Raw genomic sequence first — 24,826 nt, 5'->3', positions numbered from 1 at the left:
ATCTTTCACTTTGGGATCAACCGATCTAGCTTATTCGGTACGCTACACCTAAAACCAACTTCGTACCAGTCTGCTACAAGCATTATGCATCTTGAAACATTACTGTTTCTTCGAATTTTAGGGGCTCTAATGCTAAGAAAATAGAGCACGCGAGTCGTTTAATTTCTTATATGTCAAATTTTATTCAGCAATGTCAAGAGTTTGGCGGAAATTTATAAAAAGTAGAGTTACGGAAATTGTATGCAAAAAAGAACAAAAATGAAGTACGAAAGAAATGGCGAGAGGGAACTGCGAAGGAGATGGTAATCGGATTACGTAGAAGCGAAATTGAAAGCATGCAAGACTGCTTATTCAGCTTGATTAGAGGCTACTTCAATATCACAAACGTCATCATTTCGAACTTTAATAACTTCACTGGCTCTCTTAAGGGTGTCAAGCTGCTCTTTCTCCGTGGATAGTAGCTGCCTCCTACTGAGACACCTCTCGACGTCTGCGAGTGTTATGTCCATCTCGAACACGATCTCGTTGCTGCACTTTCTTCTTTCGTGCTTCGCCTCTTCGAAGGGAGTGGAGGTGATCTCTATACATATTTCCGCACTGCCGTCGTCTTCGTCGGTTATTCTTTTCACTTTACTGTTAATGACTTTGCAAATATCGCGCCAAAGATTTTTTTTGTTGGGATGTAAGTCTTCGACGAATCGTTGAAAGCTTTGCCAATCCATCTCTTCTGTACTTTCGAGAACTTTCCGATAAAGCAACAATATGTCCTTTGTATTGTTTGCGTACCTTCTATCGTCGTGTATCAGATTTTTTAACGATGATTCGTCGTAAATGATTCGCCGGGTAATACTTGGAGGGATATTAGGAAATAAACTATTTCCAAAAGAACCCGAAGATTTAGTACTTCCACGTAACTCTTTGGATTTCATGGATTTTATGGACTTAAGACTTTTAAAGGAATCGAATAAGTGCTTCCTAAGACGTTTCTCGTTTCCGTGTATGTCAATATGTTTCGATGTATTTATTTTATCTTTTATCGAGTCTCTACTATTCCACAGCTTGAAACTACCACTGATTATATTTGATATAGTCCGTTTATCCGAATGATGGTGTTTGGTTTTATTCTTCGACGACGATTTGTACGTTTTCTTCGCATTATAATCTTCTGGATTACGTTGTCCATCGATAGACGTCTCTGTACAGTAAATTGATTTTTCATTAGCCCAGAATGCACGAGGTTCTACGTTTAACACAATCGTGGAAGGTTTCGAAGTATCCGAGTTTTTATACGTTTCATCTTGAATACAATTAGCACTTTGGGGAACTTTTACCCATTCACGTATCATGTTCTCGGCAGACGAGGAACTAACAACTGTAGTATTACTTTCATTAGCCTGTACCAACATACGAGATGCTGTAATACAATTTTCTAACGAATCATCTTCTATTAAACACGTTAGACTTCTAAATTGTTTCATATTTCTAATAGGATCGACGCGTTTGGGATGTTTCAAATGCTTTTGAGAATCGATGCAGGAGATTCTTGGGCTTTTCTCGCTATTTCTTTCGATCATATTCGATGCCATCAATTTGTCGAGTATTAAAAATTCTGAATTTAAGCACGGATCGTAATTCCGTGCATTGTGTAGAACGAAACTGCGTCTATTGATAGGTTGTCTAGAATGTACGTACGTTCTCTCATCTAATTGCGAAACCAATTCTTTCTTCCTTCCCTCTATTGATTCGGGACACTCTCGTGCCAAGTACGTCACTTCATTAGCAGACGAAGTTATGTCGTTCATGACGTTGTTTGGTTGGTTCTGTTTACTCTCTGTGCTTTGTCTGCTATTTAAAGATGTATAATTTTGCGATACCGAGTCATCAATACGGGATTTCGGATGTTCATACAGAATGTCTCTTAAAACCTTCTCATTACACTCGTTGAAATTTAGCTGATCTTTGTCCGACGTTTGCCAATCGTCCAGTTTATTTCTCGGTACGGACTTTTCTTTATAGTCTACGGGATTGAAATATCTACCGTGCAAAGAATTATTTGTAAAATCGACAGTGAGATCGTTTTTAATTTTATCTTTTTCCTCGAAGTTACAGTTAGCTTCCGCTTGTAGTTGATTTCTAGTCGTTGCCTTAACGATTTTTTTGATAGCCGATGGCTTTTCCATTTGCGAATTTTTAACGCGATCGGGTAACTCCGTTTTACTTGTTTCTAATATTCTAGTGTTTATCGCGTTACGAACAGAACGTGTCTCTTGAATCGTGTTATCGTGTTCGCGTTCAGCTACCATAGTTTCGATGCGTTGAGGAGCATTTATGTGGAAATTATTTTCCCGTTTCACAGTTAGATTTACCTCCCTCGAGCCATAAATTTTTCCATTATCTACTTGCTCTTTGCAAGTCGAACGATTTTCATTCTTTTGCATACTGCTATATTTTTCAACGCGTTTCGTCCTTTGTTCCTTTTTGGGATTAATTCTCCTTATTTGTCGATAGGTTCTCGGGTCATCGTCGCCACTGCTGGTTACGTCTGAAAACATTTGCGTACTTAAAAAGTAGGAGGTGTTAGGTGGTGATGTTCGCGATTCGACAGAAATATTTGCTGGTTTAGTGCAGCTTATCACTCCGCAATGTTCGCAGATTTTCATCGACGGATCGTTCGACAGAATTTCTCCCAACGTTTCGTTGCTACATCGGCGTATCAAAGATTGTAGCTTGACTATGATATCGCGAAATCGAGACATGGATGATAAAGAATTTTTAGGAGACGATTCTTCCAACGAGTTGCAAATTTTGTAGATAGCACCCAATTCGATTAACGGGCCAACACGATCTATGTCTTTGCAAACCTGATCATTCATTTTGCCAAAAACTTTGTTTATCGATTTCTCCATATCGGAATTACACGCGTAATATCTTAAGAGCAAATCGATATCGAATGGTCTGTCCGCGTTTCTAAACGAATCTACCCTTTGTTTGGAAGATGGAAAGCTTCTGATGTTTGACTTCAAGTTCGTGGAATATGGAACGTTCCTTTGCATGTACGAATTATTATTTTGAACGTACGAATGGGTAACCTTTAAACTATCGCATTCGTGAATTGTGCTCAGAGTTTTTATGGAATATTTGTGAGCAGCGTCGAAAGTTGGAGTTTCCGCAACAGGTTCGAAGATTCGTACTTCTATGTACTTATTTTGATCCATCTTTTATGGACACGTTCGTTTTTCGATACTAGCGGGTTGTGCTCTTATCGCTACTTTGACTCGTAAAAAATCGGTATATCCTTTTTACGTTATAGTTAATAATACAATCCATTTTATGACATTCATTGCATGCAAATTTGACGAAGATTCGAGTAATATGTACGAATTTTCCTTTAAAACGTTTGATAAGCGAGTGTTTATTTATTTTTTAGTACTTTAATCCGATTCAGTTCGAAGTTGAGGTTACATCGGCAATTCTATCGTAATACAAACAGGGTTTTAAAATTTTAAAGATCAAGTCTATTGATAGATTATTAATATTGACTTATACATTTAATTTAATGAAATACTTAATAAAAAAAAGATCATTCTATAAATTAAGCGGGCAACACCTTGCTTTTTTGGTGCCAAACTGAAAATAAACGTTCAACGTCTTCTGACATTTTCCGGAACACGTGCAAACATTTCATAAGTTCACTTTAGGGTGTCGGTAACCCTATACAAATTTCGTACTTGATTCATGTTTGAACTTATTATTAATCGATTTACCAAATAAACTGCTAAACAAATAGAGTAAATTTTAAAAATAAAAATAAACGTACACCGCACCTAGCAAAATTCAAGTGCATACATATTTGCCATGCGTATAGAAAATCTGACGATCATTTCCGACAGCTACGATTTCAGTTCTCTGTCGAGTTGATAATGCCTCAAATTATGGTCGAAGCCTTTGCAAGAAGTTTAATCGACAAGATAATGTTGGAAGCTTTTGACGTGGTTGATACAAATGATCGTAAGCAGTTATCATCTTATACAGGCATTATTTGATTAAATCTTATTTTATCCTATATATAGATACGATATGCGAAATGTTGCATATTACGTTTCGGTAATTGCTTTCCTTTTCGTGCTAGAATAAACGTGTTTAACTTGTAGCTCATTATTTTCATTATTAGCGGAATTAATGTTAACAAATCGAAATTATTGAACAATAATGTTGTCAGAAAAATTACAAATGCTGGATCATCAACAAGAGTCTGCTGGCAATCAATCGCAGATCACACGAACAATGCTGCAAATACAAGATCGTTTGAGCGTAGATCGCAACGAACCGGAAACCACAGAATTAATAGAAAAGATGGTGCTTGGTTTACGTAATCTGCAAATCGGAGATTCTACTTCCGTGCCCTATCACATATCCAAATTAGAAAAACAGGTAAATGGAAATAGCATTGTGAAAAGTGCGAATAATTCTGGGGTTGGCGATAAGAAAATAATTATTCTCTAAGTGGTTCTTTCTAACGTTCAATTCATTAAACAGGTAAAACACGTAGTACGCAACATCGAAAATGTTTCACACGCTGCAGAGCCGACCAATTTTGTGGAAATGCACACGACTCAGGGTCAGGGTGATGTGCATCAAATAGTGCACGATGCTGTTATCGAAACCACAACAGATCCAACGTGCACTCGTCTGGAGAAGGAACTTGAAAACTCGAACGAAGCGACTAGAGTATCTATCAATTTACTTTACCAAATGATCGAGGAACTTGAAACGAAAATGGAAGAATCCGAGCAAAGGAAAGAAGATGTATCGGAAACTGTTAGCAAAGAAAAGATCGAGGTTTGGGAGGAAACGGAAGAACAGTTTATAAGAAGCATCGAAAGTATCGATGATTCTGATCAGAATAACATCGATTATGTACCCGATAACGACGTTAGGAGCAACGTATGTGATTTTGCGTACGAAGAAATTACATCTTCGTTCGTCGCATCATCAACGCCTTTCACGAAGAATGCCTCATTGGAGGACGTAACAATCGAGGAAATTGCGTCCTCGGCCCTATCTGATCAGGAGGAAGGTCGTTCGTTGGAAGATAAAACGTCCAGTAAAACGAAGAAAATGACTCACAATGAAACACAATCGGAAGAGCGGAAGAGAAAGGGTATTTTAAGTAGAACACGGAAATTATTGCGAACCATTTTTGGCCGTCGGAAGAAATGAGTCAAACGTCGGCTCGACGTTCAAATTCTTTCCTCGACGGAGTTATGGAACGATCGGATGTACAACATCTAAATATCCACTTGTAAACCTAGTTTTTAAGAGAGAAATGCGCTGGTTGTTCGCGTCGAGTTGATAAAAATAACTCCCTAGTTTAGCCATCAGCTGGCCACGCGTCCGGTATAGTCTACGTACGCCAAGCTCTTACGAAGTTATACGAGACGTGAAATAAATTCCACGCGTTCCTAGGAACACCGCGGAGGAAAAGATGTATCTTAAAAATTTTATACAATACAGTAACTTTTTTGGTAATCACGTGTATCTTTGATTTATCGGACGATTGCTTGACGTAAAAGGCGAAGATCGGCGATATCAAGGGCGCGATGGGTATACGAGATCGAAGGCCGTCCAGCGTGTATTTTTGTTTGTCGCATGTACTCTGCGTTGCAGATCTGGCAGCCATGACATACGAACGGTATCACCGAAAACCATTTATCGTAACAAGGAAGCACAGCTTCTAAACCGCGTTGTCTCTCGAACTGTTTTTGGACCGCAGCGTTGCCAATACCCTCTTCGTCCGAACCGAGCTTTTCGAGCTGGTTCTCCTTGTAATTCGCGTGATCACTGCGCCATCTACAGAAATAAAATAAATAAATTTGGTAACACCCGATACCACTTCTGGTTCACGCTCCGTTCGATTAACATCTAGCAGTACCAGACACGTTACAATGGTAAGCTCTTGATTTTCTCTACCAATTTTCGATATACGACGAAAATTTTATCCATAAATCCATCGTTTAATTTAGTTTAATTTAGTTTCCACTCTTTCTTGGTATTCTTCTAAGTTTCTTTTGACACTTTTAAAGGATATATGTTTTTAATTATTTAATAATTTAGTTATGTCGTTACTGAGAATTCCTTTAAGAGAAACTTTGCTACGATGTATTTTATATCGATAGATTTCCCATTAAAATGTTTTGTATTTCGATATCATTTTTATAAATAATAACGATAATAAATAGTATTGCGTGATAACTTGTGAATATTTAATGATATCTCTTTTGCATTACAGGCAGACCTCAGTGCAAAGGACGTCGAAAGTGAGTAAAACATATGGAAAATACTTGGTTTTTGTGTACGTGTTTGAAATTACCTGTGCAATAGAAATAATAGGCAGGATTTTAAGGAATAGCAAATACAACCAACTATAAGATACATTTTAAATTAACAGTGAACTATCTAGTGAATATCGCGAGTAATTTTATGTGTGAGGAAACACAGGAAAAAGTGAGGGAAATTCTCTGCGAAGGGTAATTTAAAGATCGAAGAAAAATGTGTTTATGACGCGGTATTTCCAAGAATATAAAATATTGTCGTAGATCGAAGAACATGATATTCCTCGTTAAACAAGTTACGCGATAATCGATTTCTCACCACGATATATATTATATTTAAAGCGCGTTAAACTTATGGCTGCAAGGGAAACGGCACGTTTAAAATTCGTTTGAATTATTCCGTAATTATGTTTGGCATTCACGATACGGTTCTAAATGTAAGTAGTAAGACGGTAACTCGATGTACCGCGTGAAAAATGTTACGTAATCGTTAGTATTCGGTAAAACGGAGGTGTAATCACCCCGAACGGGAAGCGCCATTTCAAAAATAGTTAGTACCGTGTTCTTATATGGCTCGGCGGGGGTAATCTGACCCACTACTACTTCCACCAGTAGGTTCTTGAATCGGTCGCTGGGTGGGAGCCGCTCAGTCTCAAAATAGAACAATATTTTTGAACCAGGTACGCACGAACAGCCACGCTTCAGCTGATATTAACCCAGATTTCACTTAGCATATACCTGCGTTCTTAATTTAAAATCGACATTGACATTTTTTTAATCACGAAGCAAAATATTTTTTTCCAATAACTACCGCCTGTCAAGTAAACCTACCTATCACTCTTTAAATATCAAAAGGTCCTATAATCCATCGAAACAAATTTTAAAATGGACACTCGGAAGAACGATCATGAGCGATACGTAATATGATTTTCTTTGTTTCCTTTCTTTATCAAACAGAGGCAGAATTTGCCTTTTCCATTTACGATGCGGATGGCTCGATGACTCTCGATGCCGTCAACCTTGGTGACGTACTTCGGGCCCTCAACCTGAATCCTACAAACGCCAGCATAGAAAAGCTTGGAGGAACGAAAAAGAAAGGCGAGAAGTTGCTGAAGCTCGACGAATTCTTGCCGATCTACAGCCAGTGCAAAAAGGACAAGGATCAGGGATGCTACGAAGATTTTCTCGAATGTTTGAAACTATACGATAAACAGGAAAATGGAACTATGATGGCTGCTGAACTTTCACACACACTGCTTGCGCTCGGTATTATAATCATCCTATATTTCATCATCGTCGACTAGAGAAAATATTACTCGTAGGCGTATAAAAATAGTTTAAAATCTGTATATTTTTAACGATATCAAGGAAGTTAGTAACACGAATAGAAGTTTCAAAGTATTTTACCGCTTTTCCGGCCGCTTAACATCTTTAACAAACACAAAGAGAGTAACTTCAGATTTATCTTTTAACGCACAATTCTATTTTGTATAATCTTTTAGGTGAGAAATTAACCGACGCGGAAGTAGAGGAAGTACTGAAGGATTGTATGGACCCAGAAGATGATGAAGGTTTCATCCCCTATGATCGTAAGTATCGATTCGTCACAATGAAATATATGCATCTCGCGAAATAGAAGTTGAAAAGAAGCGTGTTTTATACGAGCTGCATCAGTGAGTTACATTAATATAGAGCATCGCTAGATTAAAGAAGAGCAGCAGCGAACAATAAAATATGCGTTTGTTTAACGGTTCGTTCTACCAGTAGACGTTGATATTACAGTAGAAAATTTAAAAAAAAGATTGTCCCCTTAGTATTTTCCCATTGTACAGTGTTCAGTAGCTTAGTCCTGTAGAGTATTTTTATATAGCTGCCCAAAATGTCCAGGAAGTCAGAGGAATCGAACGATCGTTCGGGCCCCGTTTCTTGTTTTCCCTACCGTTTAACATTTCCACGTGTTTTGTGTTCTGCAGCATTCTTGAAGAAGATGATGGTGCTATTGTAAACAAACCAGACGTCAATATCACAAATTTCGCCTTTCGTAAGTACACCCTGTAGCGTAACGTGCATCTCCATGAGTTTTCTGTCTTTCCTCCTTATTCTTTCGTTTCTTCTTTGCCTCTTTTCACCTATGTATTAACACAATTTTCTGCCTCCTATTTGACTACGCACATGTCACATTTTATAGGACGCAACGAATCTACGTGGCAGGGATGCTGAAATCGATAACCTGCTTCTCGTACAGCAACACGTACAAAAGCTTAAGATGTATTCATGCACGAGATCCGTGACTCAAGACACTCGGTAGTGTCGTTGGCGTGGATTTCAGAAAACGATGCTCAACCTTAATCGTTTCCTCGAGTTCTCGTCGATTACAAGACGACAAGAAGACGGTTTCAAACTATATTTGACTATCGTACTGTAATTTGTCATACTATTTTATACTATCTTATGTGTCTAAAACATTAGATATGCACAGATAGATGTACATTTTAGGCAAATTAGATATACATAGAACGATCCAGACGTTTGATATTTATTTGTGTCACGGATTTCTCTGCATCAAAAGAAAGCACTGTTTCAATCATGCCGTTTCGTTTCGACAACATTAACTCTGTTATTAATTATCTACGCTACTTCTATCAATGAAGGCGTTCATTTGTTATTTAAGTTACAGAAGCTTTCTATTAATATTAATGAACAACGAGAGATTCACAAGTGTATATATAAATCATCGCAATATATCCGGGAAATTTTACGTGCCCACAGGACATTTCGAGCTTGGAAAATTGACACAAAAATTACAAAATGCGATATAGCATTTTCTGTGGCATCATGAAATTATGTTTGCACATGAAATTATTCTAATATTTATTGTATATTTTAAATGGCTCATATATGTGTATTCGGCACCAAGTTTGATTGACATAGCGGTACACCAGATCCGTATTTTCTTTAGAATAAGATGTTAATATCGATTGTTTTGTTTCTAGCGTTCCTTCGTAGATTGTGCGAGAAAGACAGCGAATGAAGTGGCAACGCGGCAACCATTATGCGGTATTCATCCTTCGGTGAACTTCGCGTCAACGAGGAACATGTTCATTCTTCATACTTATCGTCTTACTCATCCCCTGTTAAAAAATCTCCTGGCGCTTAGGCGCTCCACGCTTCTCATAATTCTGCACAGAACGGCGAAATACAATTCGAATCGCTCTTATCGTCATTAGGATCTTTTGTAAAAAATGAAAAGAAAGAACAGGATAAAATAAAACCTTTTAATATAAAATAAATTCATCAAAGGGAAAGATGATATGAAATACCAATCACGTCTGTTTGATTTGGTTGAATGTAACGTTGTATAAGGTATATGTATTTATAATAAGAACGATGTATAATATCTTAATATATGCATACTAACGCTGAAACAAACCGAGTGAAGAGATCGGTGTTATTTTACTTCTTATCGTATTAATTTAATGAATTATGCCCTTCGTAGAACGAGGAGTGTGAAAAGTTTCACGCCGTTGACAGTCTTCCAGGGAAGTTTGAAAAGTATTTGCCGATTTGTACATCTACGTTATATTTTCACACGTTCGGATGATATAATTATAATGTAAATAAAATCATAAAAACATGTTTTGTACAAATCCAAAACGTCTATGTTTTTATATAAATTATAGATCTATGATATCATTAAATTATCGGATTATCGTCTGATTATGATTGAAAAATCATCAAATTGGCAGTCAGCAAGTCATTCTATCTAGTACTGGTATAATTTTATTTTATTCGGAAAATTTCATGAACTTAGTCCAACAATTCCTACCACGTGCTCTACATCCTACCTATTTGAAAATGTTTATAATAACTTTCATAATCATCTAAAAATATCTATGATAATTTTAGTCTACTACTTATTTCTACTACTATCCTTTTAGTTAAAATATAACATTGATTTTGAACAAAGACAAATTTGAGGGAACGGAGAAACTGTAAATTTCAAGTTTCTATACACTTTTAACCATACGACGAACAATTTAAAAATTGAATCGATAATTTGTTAACTGAATCGAACCATGAATGATAAACATCGTTTTCGGTGGCGAGAAAACGAGGGGTGGCGGTCTATTTGGCGGAAGGGTGATACTCGAAACGCATTCGCTGTCTGTTCGCTACGCGACACGGAGCACCTGAGAATCGTACGAACGGCAAGAGGTTCGTAAACGCTCGGCGATTTCCGATGGTGAGGCGTGGGGCCTTCGGGTGATCCCGGAAGGCCGGCGGTCGAGCCAGTCAGTTCAAACGCGTCGCAAGTGTCGCGCGTTCCTCAACTTTCATCGTATCTCATTGAATCGCGCATCTCCTCTCGTTGTTTCGCGCGTATTACGGCGTGACGAGCAGTGCGTGGAAGTCGACCACTGCGAATACCAAGAATTCTCGCCTAACCCTAAAGAGAACGACCCTCAGTATCGTTGACCGAGAAGATGACGGATGTACAAGTGAATTCGAACAACGACGACACCGCCAGCAACTTGCAACAGAATGACGACGTCATGCAGCGAACAGGTTGGTGTTCATTATGCGCGCGATTCTCTATGTAACGCTATTTTCATGAGCCAGCTCGAACGCCGGAACACGATGAAGATCATTGGCGGAACATCAGTTTCGCCATCTTGTTGAATATATACACTGTCAGAAAATCACATTCTCTTCCATAATATTTTTAACCTGATTCATCATACACATATTCGTTAGTATTACTGCTACTATTGTTAAAAGATTCGATTTATCCGAGAAGGAAACCATTCAAGAATATGGTTCATCTATTTTATGTTAAAAGGTATGTTTGTTTTTCATTGGTTAGGGGTGTGCGTTTATGGATTATTTCAAGGGATTTGAACGATAAAGGGAAACGGGTTGCGGCGGACATGTTTACCCCGGAATTCTTTTTGTTATAGAATGACACACGATTATTATTGGTTTATGGTATAATTCGCCGGATTGGTCGATCGTGTTGAAGTGCCGAAAATATACTCGGTTAATTATTGAAACGTATCCAAATGCAAAAAAGATTCTAAGGAATTTCTGTAACAAAGATAATAACTGAGATTTAGATAAATCCAAAGGCAATGATAATATAACATATCTATTGGTTAAAAGATAATAAACGCTTGTTATGATAAAGTCTGTAATATTAAAACAAAATGTTTGGCTGTGATTAATATAACAGCATGGATTAGGATGGGCAGGTTATCTTTTCTCTCGGTTTAATAAAATTTGATGTTTCGTTTTATTAAAAATCCTATAAAAGGCATCGTTGATTTTCTCGATTATATCTACACATAGCGTTGTATCTACCAACTATATCTGTAATACTAATCGCAGAATTAAGAGACACTCCAACATGCACATGTTTACTGTTGAAGACTGTACAGTGGCCTCGGTGTCCGGGGGCATTAGACTCAAAGCGATGAGAAAACCCGGCACATAATATTGAATCGTAAGACTGGGAAGTCTTTTAGATGCTGATTAATTTAATGCAGCGTGTTGTCAGGCGCCCATGCATAATTAATTCCACATCTTGTGCTCGATTTACGCGAATCAAGATAATCGTGGTCTACCATTGTTGTTCGTTGTGCAAAGTCTGTGCGAAGTCTATGCGAAGTCGCTTTAAGAGGAAACAGGCAACAAGGGGAAATCTTTCGGCACATTATTTCAGAATGCAAATGTTTTAAAAATCATATAACGGGAGTTTAAAGTCGCGTATCGAGGTAAATCTTCGTGTTAGATTCGAAGTAACAATGGAACGCTCATCGCGAAGCATTATTAATATCTACATAGAAAATTGGTAATGAGAAACGAAAAGTTTGTCATCGTGAAGTTCTCTTAATGGATCTTGAAATGAACGTACATCACGCGAATGTCACATTGCCATTCAACTCGCTAAGTTAATTCGGGAAATTGTCGTGACTGTGACTATTGCAAATTACTAATTTAGGCATCGTTGCATCACCGCCATCAACAGGGCGAAAAAATCCACTCAGAGGAAGGCTATATCGTGTGTCAATTAGGAAATTGCCGAACGTCAATGAAATAACGATGTTTCGTGGGTGTATAATTGTGGAATTAACCGGGCTCACCTTCGATGATCAGCTTGAAACCTTAATCGAATGACCCTCTCTTGGTGTTCAAATGGAGTAACACTTTGGTCGGACTGGCATCCGCAATTTGTGCCACACTTCCGGAGAACTTGCAATACGAAGAGAGTCCTACGGTTATCCCGGCTGTTATTTCCAATGTCTGTGTACAAAACGTTCACACGCCCGTTATACTTCCAACAACCCGATTATTTTTCACGAATATATCAACATTATCGTCATAGTCTTCTATTGTCATAAACTTCTAAAGGAAAAAAAAGAACTTCTTAACAAGCGTTTAGACAATTTTTTGCGCTCTTAGCGCGCAGTTTCTTACAAATAATAGATACGGATATATACATTTTCTCGAATAAACCTCTACAAACGATCAGACTAAAATGAATGGTTTGTTAGGTTTTACGCGCATGACTAATACGCGAGTACCTATCGTTACACGAATGCTTATCGTTACACGAGTAGGGGGCCAAGGTCCTTCTCGTTACCCATGTCCCGCTTTACGCCCTGCCGTGCATCGTAATTATTAGAACGATTTGCATCGTACTCTCCAGTGTCGAATGTTTATGCAAGAATATTATCCGTATCGATCCTAGTCATCTTTTTCTTAATTAACATGCTTCAGAAATGTATTACAAATGTACGAAGAATACAACTTTGCTTCAGTAATGAAATGGAATAAAGTCTGCAATTCTTAAAGCAAATTGTTCTCATAAACATCAATCTCTGGAATGCATAATCGACAATTTCTTGCATTTTCGATATTGCAACAATGGTTTCCTCCAGATTTAAATGCTCTAGAAGACGTATCAGACGATACCACCCGCACGTATCCCAGTAATCTGACAACAATATGTTCTTGCATATACAACTTTTAAGTCTTTAGTCATTAAGTAGAGCTAACTGTGCGAGCAAACAACAAAGTTCACACTTTATTAATCTCGACCAACAAGTCGTTAAATAACGACTGAAATTTCATCCATTCCAAGCAGCTTTGATTTCATATAAAAACAATAATATCAAGTTTGCGATAAATACTATACAAAAAATTTCTTTCTTGGGAAAAAAGCAGGATTTTTCGCAACGCAGATACAGACTCAAACCTATCCTCTTAAAGATACACGCGCGAAACGATGAAACTTAATGGTCTATTAATCAAAGAACCAGAAATAATAAAAAAAAATAATGTAACATCAGCCTTTTGCTTGTCTTTAATAACAATTTATGTGTTACTCTTAAAAAGACATTCCGTTTTAGCATTGGATTCGCCGAATACTCCGCGCGATATTTTTGACGCAGAAACCTCGGTTTCCATAGGTTGCAACCTTTAAAGTATTTTAGAAAATAGGAAAGGAGAAAAAACTTTACAAGGGCCAATAAAAATCAATTGCATCCTCGTTGTTTGTTACCCTTGATCTCGGCGAGATATAGGCACAGGTATATCGAATTACGAAACTGTACAAGTTGCCGATGAAAATATCGGACTAACTACTTTATTGTATAGTATATAGTGTATAGTACATAGTGTCCCGCACGAAATATTGACCAAACTCTCCTGGTAAAACGCAACCACCTGCAATTTCGTGTAATTTCATCGTGTTTGCACGTGATTAGCCGCGTTTAACTTATTAACGAGAGCAATTTCTCCGTGACCTATCGTTTAGATTTATTGAAAGTCAATGGACGATCCATTGAGAGTAGAGTTCACTGACCGGCAAAGTTCTTTGAATCTACCGACGATGAATACTAGGAAAAATGGGAGAAGCCCTCGACCCCGTCTCGTTCAAGACGCACCTACACAGCATCCGTGATTATCTACCCACTTCCAAAGCTTTGGAGGGGCTTCCTTCCTATGGAGGGTCGTATAAGCTAAAGGCATGTCGAGGCGAACTCTAATGAGCCACGCTCCGATGATTTGAGTGCAATATTAAATTTGTCCCTTTGTTACCTTTTCCTTGGATGATAACAAGCGTTAAAGCGTACCGGAAATTCGCTATAATTCCCAATAATTCGTTTCGCTATTTATCGAAGAGTCGCGTGGTATACGAAACACGGTGAAGTTTCATTGGCATCGTCGCTACGCGATTATCGCGATTACGTTGCAAAGGTTTGAATTAAATTTAAAAATGTATATAGAAGTTTCGACAATTTTGCGAAATTTAAATTCCACATTAGAATCATATCTATTCTTAGAAACAGTGGTTACGCCAACTCACCATTATGTAATAATTTGCGATACCTATGTGTCTCTCGCAGCACGCTGCACTATGGCCTTGATCACATCTTTTCTCGATTCATTAAATTCTTAGGTAGTTTATCCGTAAAATCGACCAATGATCGATATTTCTTTGAAATTCGAACTCAGCTATGTATTTAAGCTACGAAAGAAATTTTTTAACAAATTTTCGACACTGTTCAAAATATTTTTCTTCTGGAACCATACGTATATCCTTATCGACTTCTGACGAAAACCCGTATCGGATTAACAAGTATCAGGTTTGCAACACGCCAATTAACATCGTTATATGGTAACATGAATAGACAGCAGCATTTCGTTTGACTTGGTGGGGTTCGTTTGTAACATTAGCATTCTGCGCTTTTTCTGCAATCTCTCACCAAATTGGTAATGCAACCTAAAAAGTAAAATTTCCTTAGAATTTGGCAAATGAGGGAAAGCGATAGAGATATGTATATTTCCTACTCTAACTCGTTACTTGCCAATTCACCGATATTATTGACAAATTATTGTGCAAGACCGAGTTCGATGACACCCGCCACAATGAATCGAGCGTAACACGTATCGCGTTTTTGGTCACAGGACGTTGCGTTCGCGCGAACATCTCGTAACACTTATCTCCGCGTCGATCTCGTGTCTAAAAGTGCAACGCACTTAATCTACATAAGCCAGACGATGCAAGTGGACACGGATTTCCTTAAACGAAAGTGTGGACGGCGTGTTTGGTATCAATTCATCGTGTCGAAGCCGCATTCGGACAGGCGCCCCTTCACCGATTTGTTCCGCTTTCCGTTAAAGGCTACACTGCGAGCTGTAAACATGTCCTCGAAACGATTAAACCCGTAACCAATGGGGGCCGCGAATTCAAAGATACATACGTATCCACACCCGTGCACCTGACATGTCGTTTTTACTTGTCCTGTGCAACAACCGCATACCAATAACGCCTCGATTCTGACATACCGGTGATTACGTCAGCTTTATAATCGTATCACGCAACGCAATCGGTTTTGTCGCGCAATATTGATAAACCAGTTAAGAATAAATACTCGTTTGATGTGCACCGAGTGGACCGTGATGGAAGAAATAGGTTTGTTTATCTTTCGATCGCCAAGGAGAACAGGCGCCACGATTGTTTTAAAGTCGCCTTTCGATTCAGTGATATTATAGCTTAATTATCAGCCCATAACATAACACGAGTGAGTTTTCCTCAGTTGTATTGAAATTAAGTTTATATATTATATTCAACGTTTACTGTCTCCTTTGTAGATAAATTTATTTTAAGTATATTTTATTCTCTATGTACATAATTGTTATAAGTGTTACATAAAGATAAGTGTTATCAGTAAATACGACAGTATACAGTAAATCAGTAAGTACTTGTGTTGACAAGTAATAAAGAAATGAATTCTAGATTTAACTCACATTCGGCTAAAATTTTAAAGCTGTTATACAGTATGTTTACCTTTTTTCGTTTCTTTTTTTTTTTTTTTTGGTAACACAATTCACTGGATAAATGTTTTGTGATTAGCATTTTATCGAAAGCGTCGGATTAATAAAGACGATATTTCTTTGTAAGCGGTAAACAATTCATTTTATTGGAAGTAAATTGCCAATTATTCTTCGTCTGTCCCACATCACGAGTAATTTATGAATTTAAGTCCTTTGCTCGCGTATGGTCATTAACGTATAATTCTCATCGTTGAAGTTCTAAAATGACATGTGAGGTGGACTAACTTTGCATATGATAATCGATGATGTCACATCTCGAGAATGACCAGGATTATTCACGAATGAATCTATGATTGTCCGAGTTCCTTAACACGAAGCAGACGTATGCATAATTTTATATAACATACTTAAAAAGTGGATGACCTTTAACGTCATAATTATCGAAAATTTTAGATTCTCGTGAAACATATTCGCGAGCACGGAAAAATTTATATGTATTTTATTGTTATAGCGGATTGTTGTGCAGAATATAATCCCAATTAGATAATAATAAAACGAACGGTACGGTTTTCTAAATATAAATGTAAAAATAGCAGATCTACCTTGCTTCTAGACGTCCCATTTATCTAGATGCTATTTTTTTTCTCGAATTCTTTGGTAGCTTTAAAAAAATCATAGTTTACGGGAATCTATTCCTACTACTACCATTCTTATATTTTTATTTTATTTTCGGCTATCTGTTCGGACCGACGTAGTTTAGGTTTCCCTGCATTCTTGGAAAAGCAATAAAATAATGTCTTTTACTATCAAGAATTAAACATTGATAATTTTTTTACAATTTGTACTAAAACAATAGAACGTTTCAGCGTTAGTGCATAAAAGAAGTTAATGAAAGTGGGTTATTGATATTTCTTTCAACCGAGAACAAACTTATATCACATTCGAGCGAATGTACCCTTCCCGTGTCTCGCGTAAAGCAGGAAGGGGCTGCGCGTACTCGTACAAAGGCAAAGTAAAGGGCGAGGGGTTGTGGCGAAAGAGGGGGAGAAGCAGAAGAGAGGGTTTGTACGAGCGCCAGACAGGAGAATCGATAATAAAACGACGCGACGTCGCACAGCATCCAAGCCCCACTAGGATGGAAGCATTTTCTTTAAACGTTTAGGATTTCTCCACTTTCATAAAGAATAATCGTACTTGGATACAGATTGTCCGTGTATCGTTGTTCTATAAAAATCTCTGCAAACATTGTTATTTATCTTATAAACTGTATATGTATACGGAAATACTTACAAAGAAAATACTTTTATAAATTAAATTGTAACAAGACGAATATCACAAATTTGTTTAGCTACTGTCGCTTATTCGTTTCTCAAATTAGTCTGTTTTCCATCATGCTCCCAGCCACAATTCGGTTGAACATTCACAAGTCAGTTAACTTACGTTTATTTGATCGCATCGATACATATCTGAATGCAATTAGTTTTAATAATCAATATCATTATTATTAATTTTAATAATGATACGTATAGTATAAAAATAAATAAATAACTAATACATTAGTTCAAAAAGGTATTAATAGACTCGCTTTGTTTTAGTATTTCTGTTTACCGAAGTGATACATTAGTAAGAATATTCAAGTCGCGAAATATAGGTACGGTTCTACTAGTTGGAAGCGAAAGGCGAAAAAGCAAAAAGAATTAATAAGTGCCAGCTAACGAGTGACGCAGCTGGTGACGCGAACAATAGGAGAAAAAGCACAAATTTACATATGTCCCTAAAGCCTAAAAGGATCGTAAACCAACAATAGAAGAAAAAAAAACAGACGATGGAAAAAATTGTAGACAGGAAACTACGGATTCTGATTAGAAATAAGCAAGTCGTACTTTGTTATAAATGTTTATTCGATCCTTAAATGAGGAGAAATGCGAACATTTGGAAAATCGTTATAAATAATTCCATTCGCGGTGTCGAAAGCGATTTAATTACTTGTAACATCGTTTACGCGACACCGTTAATATCTTAATAAGATAACCGATCCTCTTTAAGTTACTTCATACGATTGATGGGCACACCCTTGTCAATTATCATTATAGTTCTCGATGTCGAGGCGTAACTGATTGTTGGAGTAAGATCGCCAATATGCTATATCGTCTTACCGGTAATTGTACGACGTACGGCTAATGGACCAAATCGTTGTCTCAGACGTAGAATTATCTGTCGTTTAATGACCAAAAACTGGTTGCATCATTGGCATCCAGTAAAAAGAAGATCATAGGTAAAAAAGATCTTTCGCTGATTGAACAAATGAAATTCTCCAACGACTCGATGAAGTTCTTTCGAATAGTTTCAATCTTTTGCTGTTTCAGTTTTCAATTTTGACTGCAACTGAAGCTTCTTCGAATAGGAAAGTAAAGTTTACTTCGTTTATTTTACTTCGGTTCGTCGCGTTTTAATTTTTTTTTTTTTGTTTTTTGTATACGTTCCAATTATGTAACATTATTGGCTAATGTTCTTACATTTGCGCGTTAGTAACAAGTTGAGCATTTTAAATACACGATGCTCGACAAACTCTATTGGACCGTGGCGTTTAAGTGGAAGATACAATTCAAAAGGCATTAGATCGGTGGAATTTAGGCTACCTACGTAATTAGCAAAGATAACTTTTAAGTGTCGTGAATCGACCAACGCTGGGTATCTAAATGTAGATAACTCTCATGATGAAGAGGGGATAAAAGACGGAAAGAGAAAAAGAGAGAATGCGTAGCGTCGTGTGCATCCGCGTGTTGCGTAGGCGTGTTTGTACGTAAGATCGTCAAATCTAACCACTTTAAACAAGTATCAGTCTACAATACACGCTCTAAGAATAGCATTAGTGTCACCTTTACTTTTTTCTCTGACTAATCCTCATAGATATCGTGTCTTTAATGTAACTGACGTGGTATACAAACTGTCTCATGCAACTACACGAAACTCGAAACGAATTTTTAAACTCGATGTACCACTTATCTATATCTAAATCGGGCAATTCCTCATTTTTATCCAATACCGTACACGTGCAAATACTTTTGTAACGAGGAAAGCAAAGTTCACTTCCACTCGTTATACTGGATTAAGATAAGCACGGCAAAAATGCGAAGAGAGAAATCTGTTGAACGCAAGCCTTGTTATTCTTACGACGCGTCAAACTTTTCAAAGAGTCATGCATTGACGAACATATTCAGTACGGTGTCAATAGAATTAATGACGTATGGAATAGAGTATTTTTTTACGTGATATAAAAAAAAGAAGATCCAAATAAGTAATTAGAAAGGACGATATTTCAGTCGACTTTAATCGATGATTAGGATTCTGACGTATTACTTTGCATGATATCAGCGTCTTCCGATGTTCATTTCCGTTCGACATCTTCCGTTCATCTTGGTACCCAGAGCCTAATGGCACATTGTCTCCTTTGATGAACCAATGGGTTGTATTTTGGGAAGGCGTTCATCCGGGACGAGTTGTAAAGCCGTAAGGTTACATAAATGTCACGACTCGTGCGCGTTTCTTCGTGTACTCGCATATTTGTCCGCGGTTTCGATGCGTTAACTGACGAAGATCGACACCCATGTACAAATTGATGCGACACGCTTACAAAAATATCTCGTACTAATATTCAAAGGTAGTTTTCGTTTACGATTTCCTTAAAATTTTTAATAAATTATAACTATTATTTAGATCTCATTCAACATACCTGAAGATCTTTAATGTTTCAACTTAAGCAGCAAGATACTATTTTTGCAAGGTGTCTTACCTTACCAGGTAATGAATATCAATAAGGAATACACGAGAGCCAGAGGATGAGCTAAACTATCGATTCTTAACGATAAGAGAGAACTCTGGTACGTGGCTCGATTCCAAGGGGGCCTTTGCAAGGCTTCCGTCGTTGTGGATTAGTAATCTTCGATTAGACGCACGACTACGAGGGGCAATACACCTTATGAATAAAATTTCTTTCCAGTCCTTATTCATCCGTAAATCAAAGCCAGTAATCCTTTATTGTTTTCTTACTTGACGATGTAATTTATATTAATTAAAAGCTTGTAGTGTATTAATTGGACGAATTTCCCATGAAAAAGGTTACGTATACATGAAATACATTCAGAATGAAATCTATTGTCGCGATTACGTTCACAGCTTCAAATTATATTGTACAAAAAAATCTACGCTAAACGTAGATTAAAATATGTATTAAACGAAAGACTGAATTTTGAATCGAAATATGATAAATCTACGCTGCTTTTAAAATGCCCGCGTAAAGATATAAGTTGGAAATTCTTAAAAAATACATATAGTGTTAGAAAATTAAATCTACGATCGGTATTATCCCCGTCGGTACGTGATTTTGAATAATTAAGAAAGTTATCAAAACTTTTGGACACGAACATTCTTACCGGAAGATGGTTGTAACGACTAGTATCGATTTTGTGATGAACGAGTCCATTCGTGGTTTTGTCCGTACAAATAGCGACTGATGATATAATTTCATGTATTCGTAATAAAAATAAACGAATAAAATATGAAATAAATAGAAAGTAGGTCTACAATAGATCGTGCGCAATAAAATATTTATCATCGCTATGAACCTCTTATAGAAAATTAGTTATATATTAAGCTCAAATTAATTATAAACTAAGTCATTTATAAAAATTTTATTAGAAGTATATATAAAATGGATCATACATACAAAATATAATTTACAAATAATCTGAAATTCTATCAATTATATATATTTTGTTCATAAACAAATGCTATAAGATTTTGCGAGGTCGAAAGTAAACCAGCAAACCACCGAAGGTAAAAGCTGTACGTGTCGAACGCAGTTAGAAGACACTAAAACTATTTAATGCCTCGAGCAATTTGTGACAAAAATGGTATTCAACAGAAATCTTAACCTGTCGCGAGACTAACACATGCGTACATATGTAATACATGTATCGTACTAGTCGCACGAATAAACTGTTTTTGTTCGTGCAACGCGAAATATACGGCTTTTATTTTTCTTTGAAAATTATTTTACCTAAAATATTGATTTTATCATATCAATATAAATATATCGGTATAAATGTTTACCTGGCATGTATTGCGTAATTATAACTCTAAAATAATTAATAAAATTGTCATGATATTTCTTGGAAAATGTATAAGCTGAAAGATGAAGTGACATATATTTTAATACATTAGGAAAACAAATTCGATGATAGCAAAACTCATATAATTTAAAAAAATCAACTTACATCGATACTCAATTAACAGTTCTTTGTTTTATTTCAGGTAAGAGACGAGGTAAAAGTTTATGCCAGAGCAAAAAGTGAAGCGAAATCTCCAGCAACTAGAAACGTTTAGTAACCATGAACCCAAGAGAGTCCCTTCAAAAAGACAGTATCGTCACGTATGTAACGTCTTAAAATTATATATCATTGACTCTGTTTTTATGACGTTTCTGCAATGAAACACGGCGCCTTCATGACGCCACTACGTATATTAGTTTGCTTGCTATTTGTCGATAATATCATCGCTTGGAGCGTAACACCGAGGGATTTGAAATGAATGAAACAACCGTTTCATTGAAGAAGAAGTTTGGCTGAATCTGTACACCACTAACGATAATATGTAATTGATGATGAGGCGCGAAATAACTCGAGAGCATCAACGAGTGACTTAGTCAAACCAGCAATTAATCAATAAAGATATTGAAACTCTGAACGTTGGAAACTGTTCCCGTGACATAAATGATATTTATCAACGAGCAGATAACATTTTATTAAGTTACCAGAACTGAATTATGGATACATAGATAAGTTTTATTACCGACTTTGCGGTATAAAAAATTCCTCCTCGCATTTTATATTTTTTATGATATTTTATAATTACGAATAAAACGAACGTTATATCTTTATAGAAGAAATTTTTCGAAATACACGAGATTCATAGCATCAATCGTTTTACACTTTCTATCCCAATCAATCTTTGAAATATTTATCCTTGTATGTGTAAAGCATTCCCGCGGATGTCGGAAGAGATTGACAAATTTTTGCATGTTACCGGGAATTACTTGGAAATTTGAAATATATCGCACTAACTGGGATGTCGACCGCACCAACGTAATAACAGTGGAATTAAAGTGGCTGGGTAGTAAAGGGTGCGCCACGCTTTATTCGCGCAACCAGCGTTCGATCCTTTCCTGCTTGCAAGATAAATGTATATTTGCTCTTAACGAACGGGAAAAGTCACGGTAATCAGAATGAAAGCGACAGACGTGTTTAACCATCTTTCATTTTCTTTTTGAGACCATGCTGTTAAGATATTGTTATAAGACAAAGAGAAGACGCGTAGAAGGATTAAAGCTTTTGTCAGTTAGTCGTGATAAGCTTCAGATTTTGTCGAAGATGCTAAAACTCTATAAACTTATCGGTTTTTAGCTGATCAACCACACAATCGCAACGACATTCTCGATTACATAATTATCGCAAGAGTTCGTTCTTTTTATCGCACGTCCTCGTCTGGCTACGAATTAATCGTCGATAACAGTTGCATCTTTTATGCAATTGTTCATCGATATTCGTGAAACGAAATTCCTCCGCGAGACGTCGAAAGCGTCGGCATTTCCCAGGCAACAACTCGTTCCATTGGACGCGCTGACAAAAAGCATAGTGGAAGGGAAAGTTTGGTAGCCATTGCGTGCGGAAAAAAGGAGGACTGGTGCTACATAATTTATCGATAGATTGTTTCGTAAAAGCTCAACGAAGTCGTATGTGTATGGGTGGGTTATCGAGTGAGTTGGTTAGGTGGTCTCGTCGGGTGGTTGGGCGTGAGGCGCAGGAGCAGAGCACGCCAGGACAAACGGACGGACGTGGAACGACGAACGAACGTACCTTACCGAGGAAGGACTTCCAGGTCTTTAAACGAGCTAGTTTCTCGTGAGACACTGATCGACGAACAACCTGGAGATCGCGTTCGCAATTGCTATCGTGGGTCAGCATAGATTTTCAAATCAGGTAAGAGAAATTGTTATCCAAACGCGAGTAGCACCTTCGTTCGGTTCGCGAGTCTTGGATTCCAAGGATCGTGGACCCCCTTTTACGTCGTTACCAGAAAGATCGAAGGTGCTAGAAAGAACAGTGTCTTTTTTTCTTTTCCTGATATCTTGTAGGAACAGTTCGGAATTATTTAAACACGGATATCAGAATTAAGCACGAATGACATTCCGTGCGACGTGATTTCAATTTTACTCGGTGTCGTTTCACGCAAGGGTCTAGGATCTGTGACCTGTATTCGCAGTAGATTAATTGGCGAAGGATTTTCGACTGATTTTTTCGTCATCCTTTATCTCTGTTCGTCTTTGACGAGTCAAAGTTTCAGGAAAAATTCGCTTTTAAGAAATGTGCAACTTTTCGTCGTGCGAGTCCTGTAAATAAGATCTGACGTTTCAAATTTTTCTTAGTCCGATGAAATAAAACGTGATAACGTCTTGCTTCTCACATAACGAAGCTTCGAGCGGCTCAACATTTTCAAAGAATATCGTATGACGTGGAATATTAAATTATCGAACGTATATTTTAACTGCTCTTTTTTCTATAAAATATTGCCGAATAATTTTGTAGAAGTAGATACTTAGAGATACTGTAGATAGTAATCATTGACTACATTTCAGCTAATGCTTATGCAATTTATAGCGCGAGTAACTCGATAATTTGTTTTTAAATGGTTTCAGTACACCGATTCAAATTATTAGTGCAATCACCCGCAATAGTAATTGGAAGCAAACATCCATAGACGTATATAATACTTGCACAATACCTAGTTACACACTTAGAAGTGCACTCTTCGTCCACGTTCGTTATGACAATTATCTAATCCGAAGACTTTCAACGTGACATTCTATTTTATTACGTACGTTAAACTCGTTTGTTTCCTTTCATCTCGACATTATTGCTGAAGTACATAAAATTCTTAATATCCTTAGCATCATAATTTTTATTTGATTCATTGTTTAGCAGTAGCGAAAGGACAATAGAAAAATGAATAGCAATATAGCGTATTGAATGTTATGTTAAATGTAATAACGAGATACTTGATGACTACACGGGAAAAACACGATGAGTCATATTTTCCATTTTTCGCAGCAGAGAAATTTTAAAGTTTGATAATCTTAATCGATATCACATCGATGGTTTTGTGATCAGGTATACATTTTTTTTCAAATCGATCAAATTAATCACCTTTACATTAGCTTTCTCACCCTCTTTTGAACAAACAAATTAATCATCTTTGCATTAGTTATTCTCTTAATCTTATATAAAATTATATAGATAGATGCAAACTTTATGTATGTATCGAAATGCTTCTTTTTAGCTACCAAGAAACATGGAAATTAGAAAATCGATAAAAATGGACTTGACATATTCTTCCCTTGTGATAGAATTTTAACACTTCGCTATATTAAAAGGATGAAAGAATTTCTGTATAAAATTTGCGCGTTCTTCAAAGTACGAACAAAATGCGTATTTCTGATTCGTTTCCATTAAGAATTTGCTGGATAGCCGTGGGACGATGTCGTGGAAATCGTTTGGAGAATTGTATCTGTACGTGATCCGGGAATTCGAAGTGTCGGT

General features: G+C 37.0%; 4 protein-coding genes across 11 annotated transcripts in view; 3 read left to right on the top strand and 1 right to left on the bottom strand.

Moving 5' to 3' along the window:
- Positions 1 to 157: 157 nt before the first annotated feature.
- Positions 158 to 3,256, bottom strand: LOC117208856. The gene has a single exon (XM_033450284.1). The coding sequence runs from the start codon at positions 3,213 to 3,215 to the stop codon at positions 348 to 350; it is 2,868 nt and encodes a 955-aa protein (XP_033306175.1). The 5' UTR covers positions 3,216 to 3,256; the 3' UTR covers positions 158 to 347.
- Positions 3,251 to 5,948, top strand: LOC117208861. The gene is made up of 3 exons (XM_033450290.1): positions 3,251 to 4,008; positions 4,220 to 4,431; positions 4,537 to 5,948. The coding sequence occupies exons 1-3, from the start codon at positions 3,921 to 3,923 to the stop codon at positions 5,218 to 5,220; spliced, it is 984 nt and encodes a 327-aa protein (XP_033306181.1). The 5' UTR covers positions 3,251 to 3,920; the 3' UTR covers positions 5,221 to 5,948.
- LOC117208864 (myosin light chain alkali) lies at positions 5,720 to 9,986 on the top strand. 4 transcript variants are annotated; one of them, XM_033450296.1, is made up of 6 exons: positions 5,720 to 5,948; positions 6,290 to 6,317; positions 7,290 to 7,598; positions 7,835 to 7,921; positions 8,306 to 8,373; positions 9,326 to 9,979. In XM_033450296.1, exons 1-5 carry the CDS (start codon positions 5,946 to 5,948, stop codon positions 8,335 to 8,337), a joined length of 459 nt encoding a protein of 152 aa, XP_033306187.1. In that variant the 5' UTR covers positions 5,720 to 5,945; the 3' UTR covers positions 8,338 to 8,373; positions 9,326 to 9,979. The 4 variants fall into 4 exon arrangements, with proteins under 4 accessions (XP_033306187.1, XP_033306186.1, XP_033306189.1 ...); XM_033450295.1 differs by lacking the exon at positions 8,306 to 8,373; XM_033450298.1 differs by lacking the exons at positions 5,720 to 5,948; positions 6,290 to 6,317 and adding an exon at positions 6,876 to 7,012 and having other exon boundaries at positions 9,326 to 9,986.
- Positions 9,987 to 10,567: 581 nt separating this feature from the next.
- Positions 10,568 to 24,826, top strand: part of LOC117208855 (microtubule-associated protein tau) — a 32,374-nt gene continuing 18,115 nt past the window's right edge. The window contains exon 1 of one of the 5 annotated variants that reach the window (XM_033450280.1): positions 10,568 to 10,898. In XM_033450280.1, coding sequence (XP_033306171.1) covers positions 10,875 to 10,898 — 24 coding nt within the window. In that variant the 5' untranslated portion in view covers positions 10,568 to 10,874. Of the gene's footprint in view, positions 10,899 to 22,905; positions 23,210 to 24,826 lie in introns of those variants that run through there. The other 4 variants (XR_004487782.1, XM_033450282.1, XM_033450281.1 and 1 more) reach the window with 4 other exon arrangements.

Source organism: Bombus bifarius, unplaced genomic scaffold (genome assembly GCF_011952205.1).
Source record: "Bombus bifarius isolate JDL3187 unplaced genomic scaffold, Bbif_JDL3187 scf7180000008163, whole genome shotgun sequence".
Classification (NCBI taxonomy): Eukaryota; Metazoa; Arthropoda; class Insecta; order Hymenoptera; family Apidae; genus Bombus; species Bombus bifarius.
This window is presented reverse-complemented; position numbering and strand designations above follow the sequence as displayed.

Bases quoted from the DNA above. Each gene is read 5' to 3' on its own strand.
- LOC117208856 (XM_033450284.1), bottom strand. From the start codon at position 3,215: ATGGATCAAAATAAGTACATAGAAGTACGAATCTTCGAACCTGTTGCG.
- LOC117208861 (XM_033450290.1), top strand. From the start codon at position 3,921: ATGCCTCAAATTATGGTCGAAGCCTTTGCAAGAAGTTTAATCGACAAG. The intron at 4,009-4,219 runs GTAAGCAGTTAT...TAATGTTGTCAG, and splicing joins CGTGGTTGATACAAATGATC to AAAAATTACAAATGCTGGAT. The intron at 4,432-4,536 runs GTAAATGGAAAT...TTCATTAAACAG, and splicing joins TATCCAAATTAGAAAAACAG to GTAAAACACGTAGTACGCAA.
- LOC117208864 (XM_033450295.1), top strand. The intron at 7,599-7,834 runs GTATTATAATCA...ATAATCTTTTAG, and splicing joins ACACACACTGCTTGCGCTCG to GTGAGAAATTAACCGACGCG. The intron at 7,922-9,325 runs GTAAGTATCGAT...TTTTGTTTCTAG, and splicing joins AGGTTTCATCCCCTATGATC to CGTTCCTTCGTAGATTGTGC.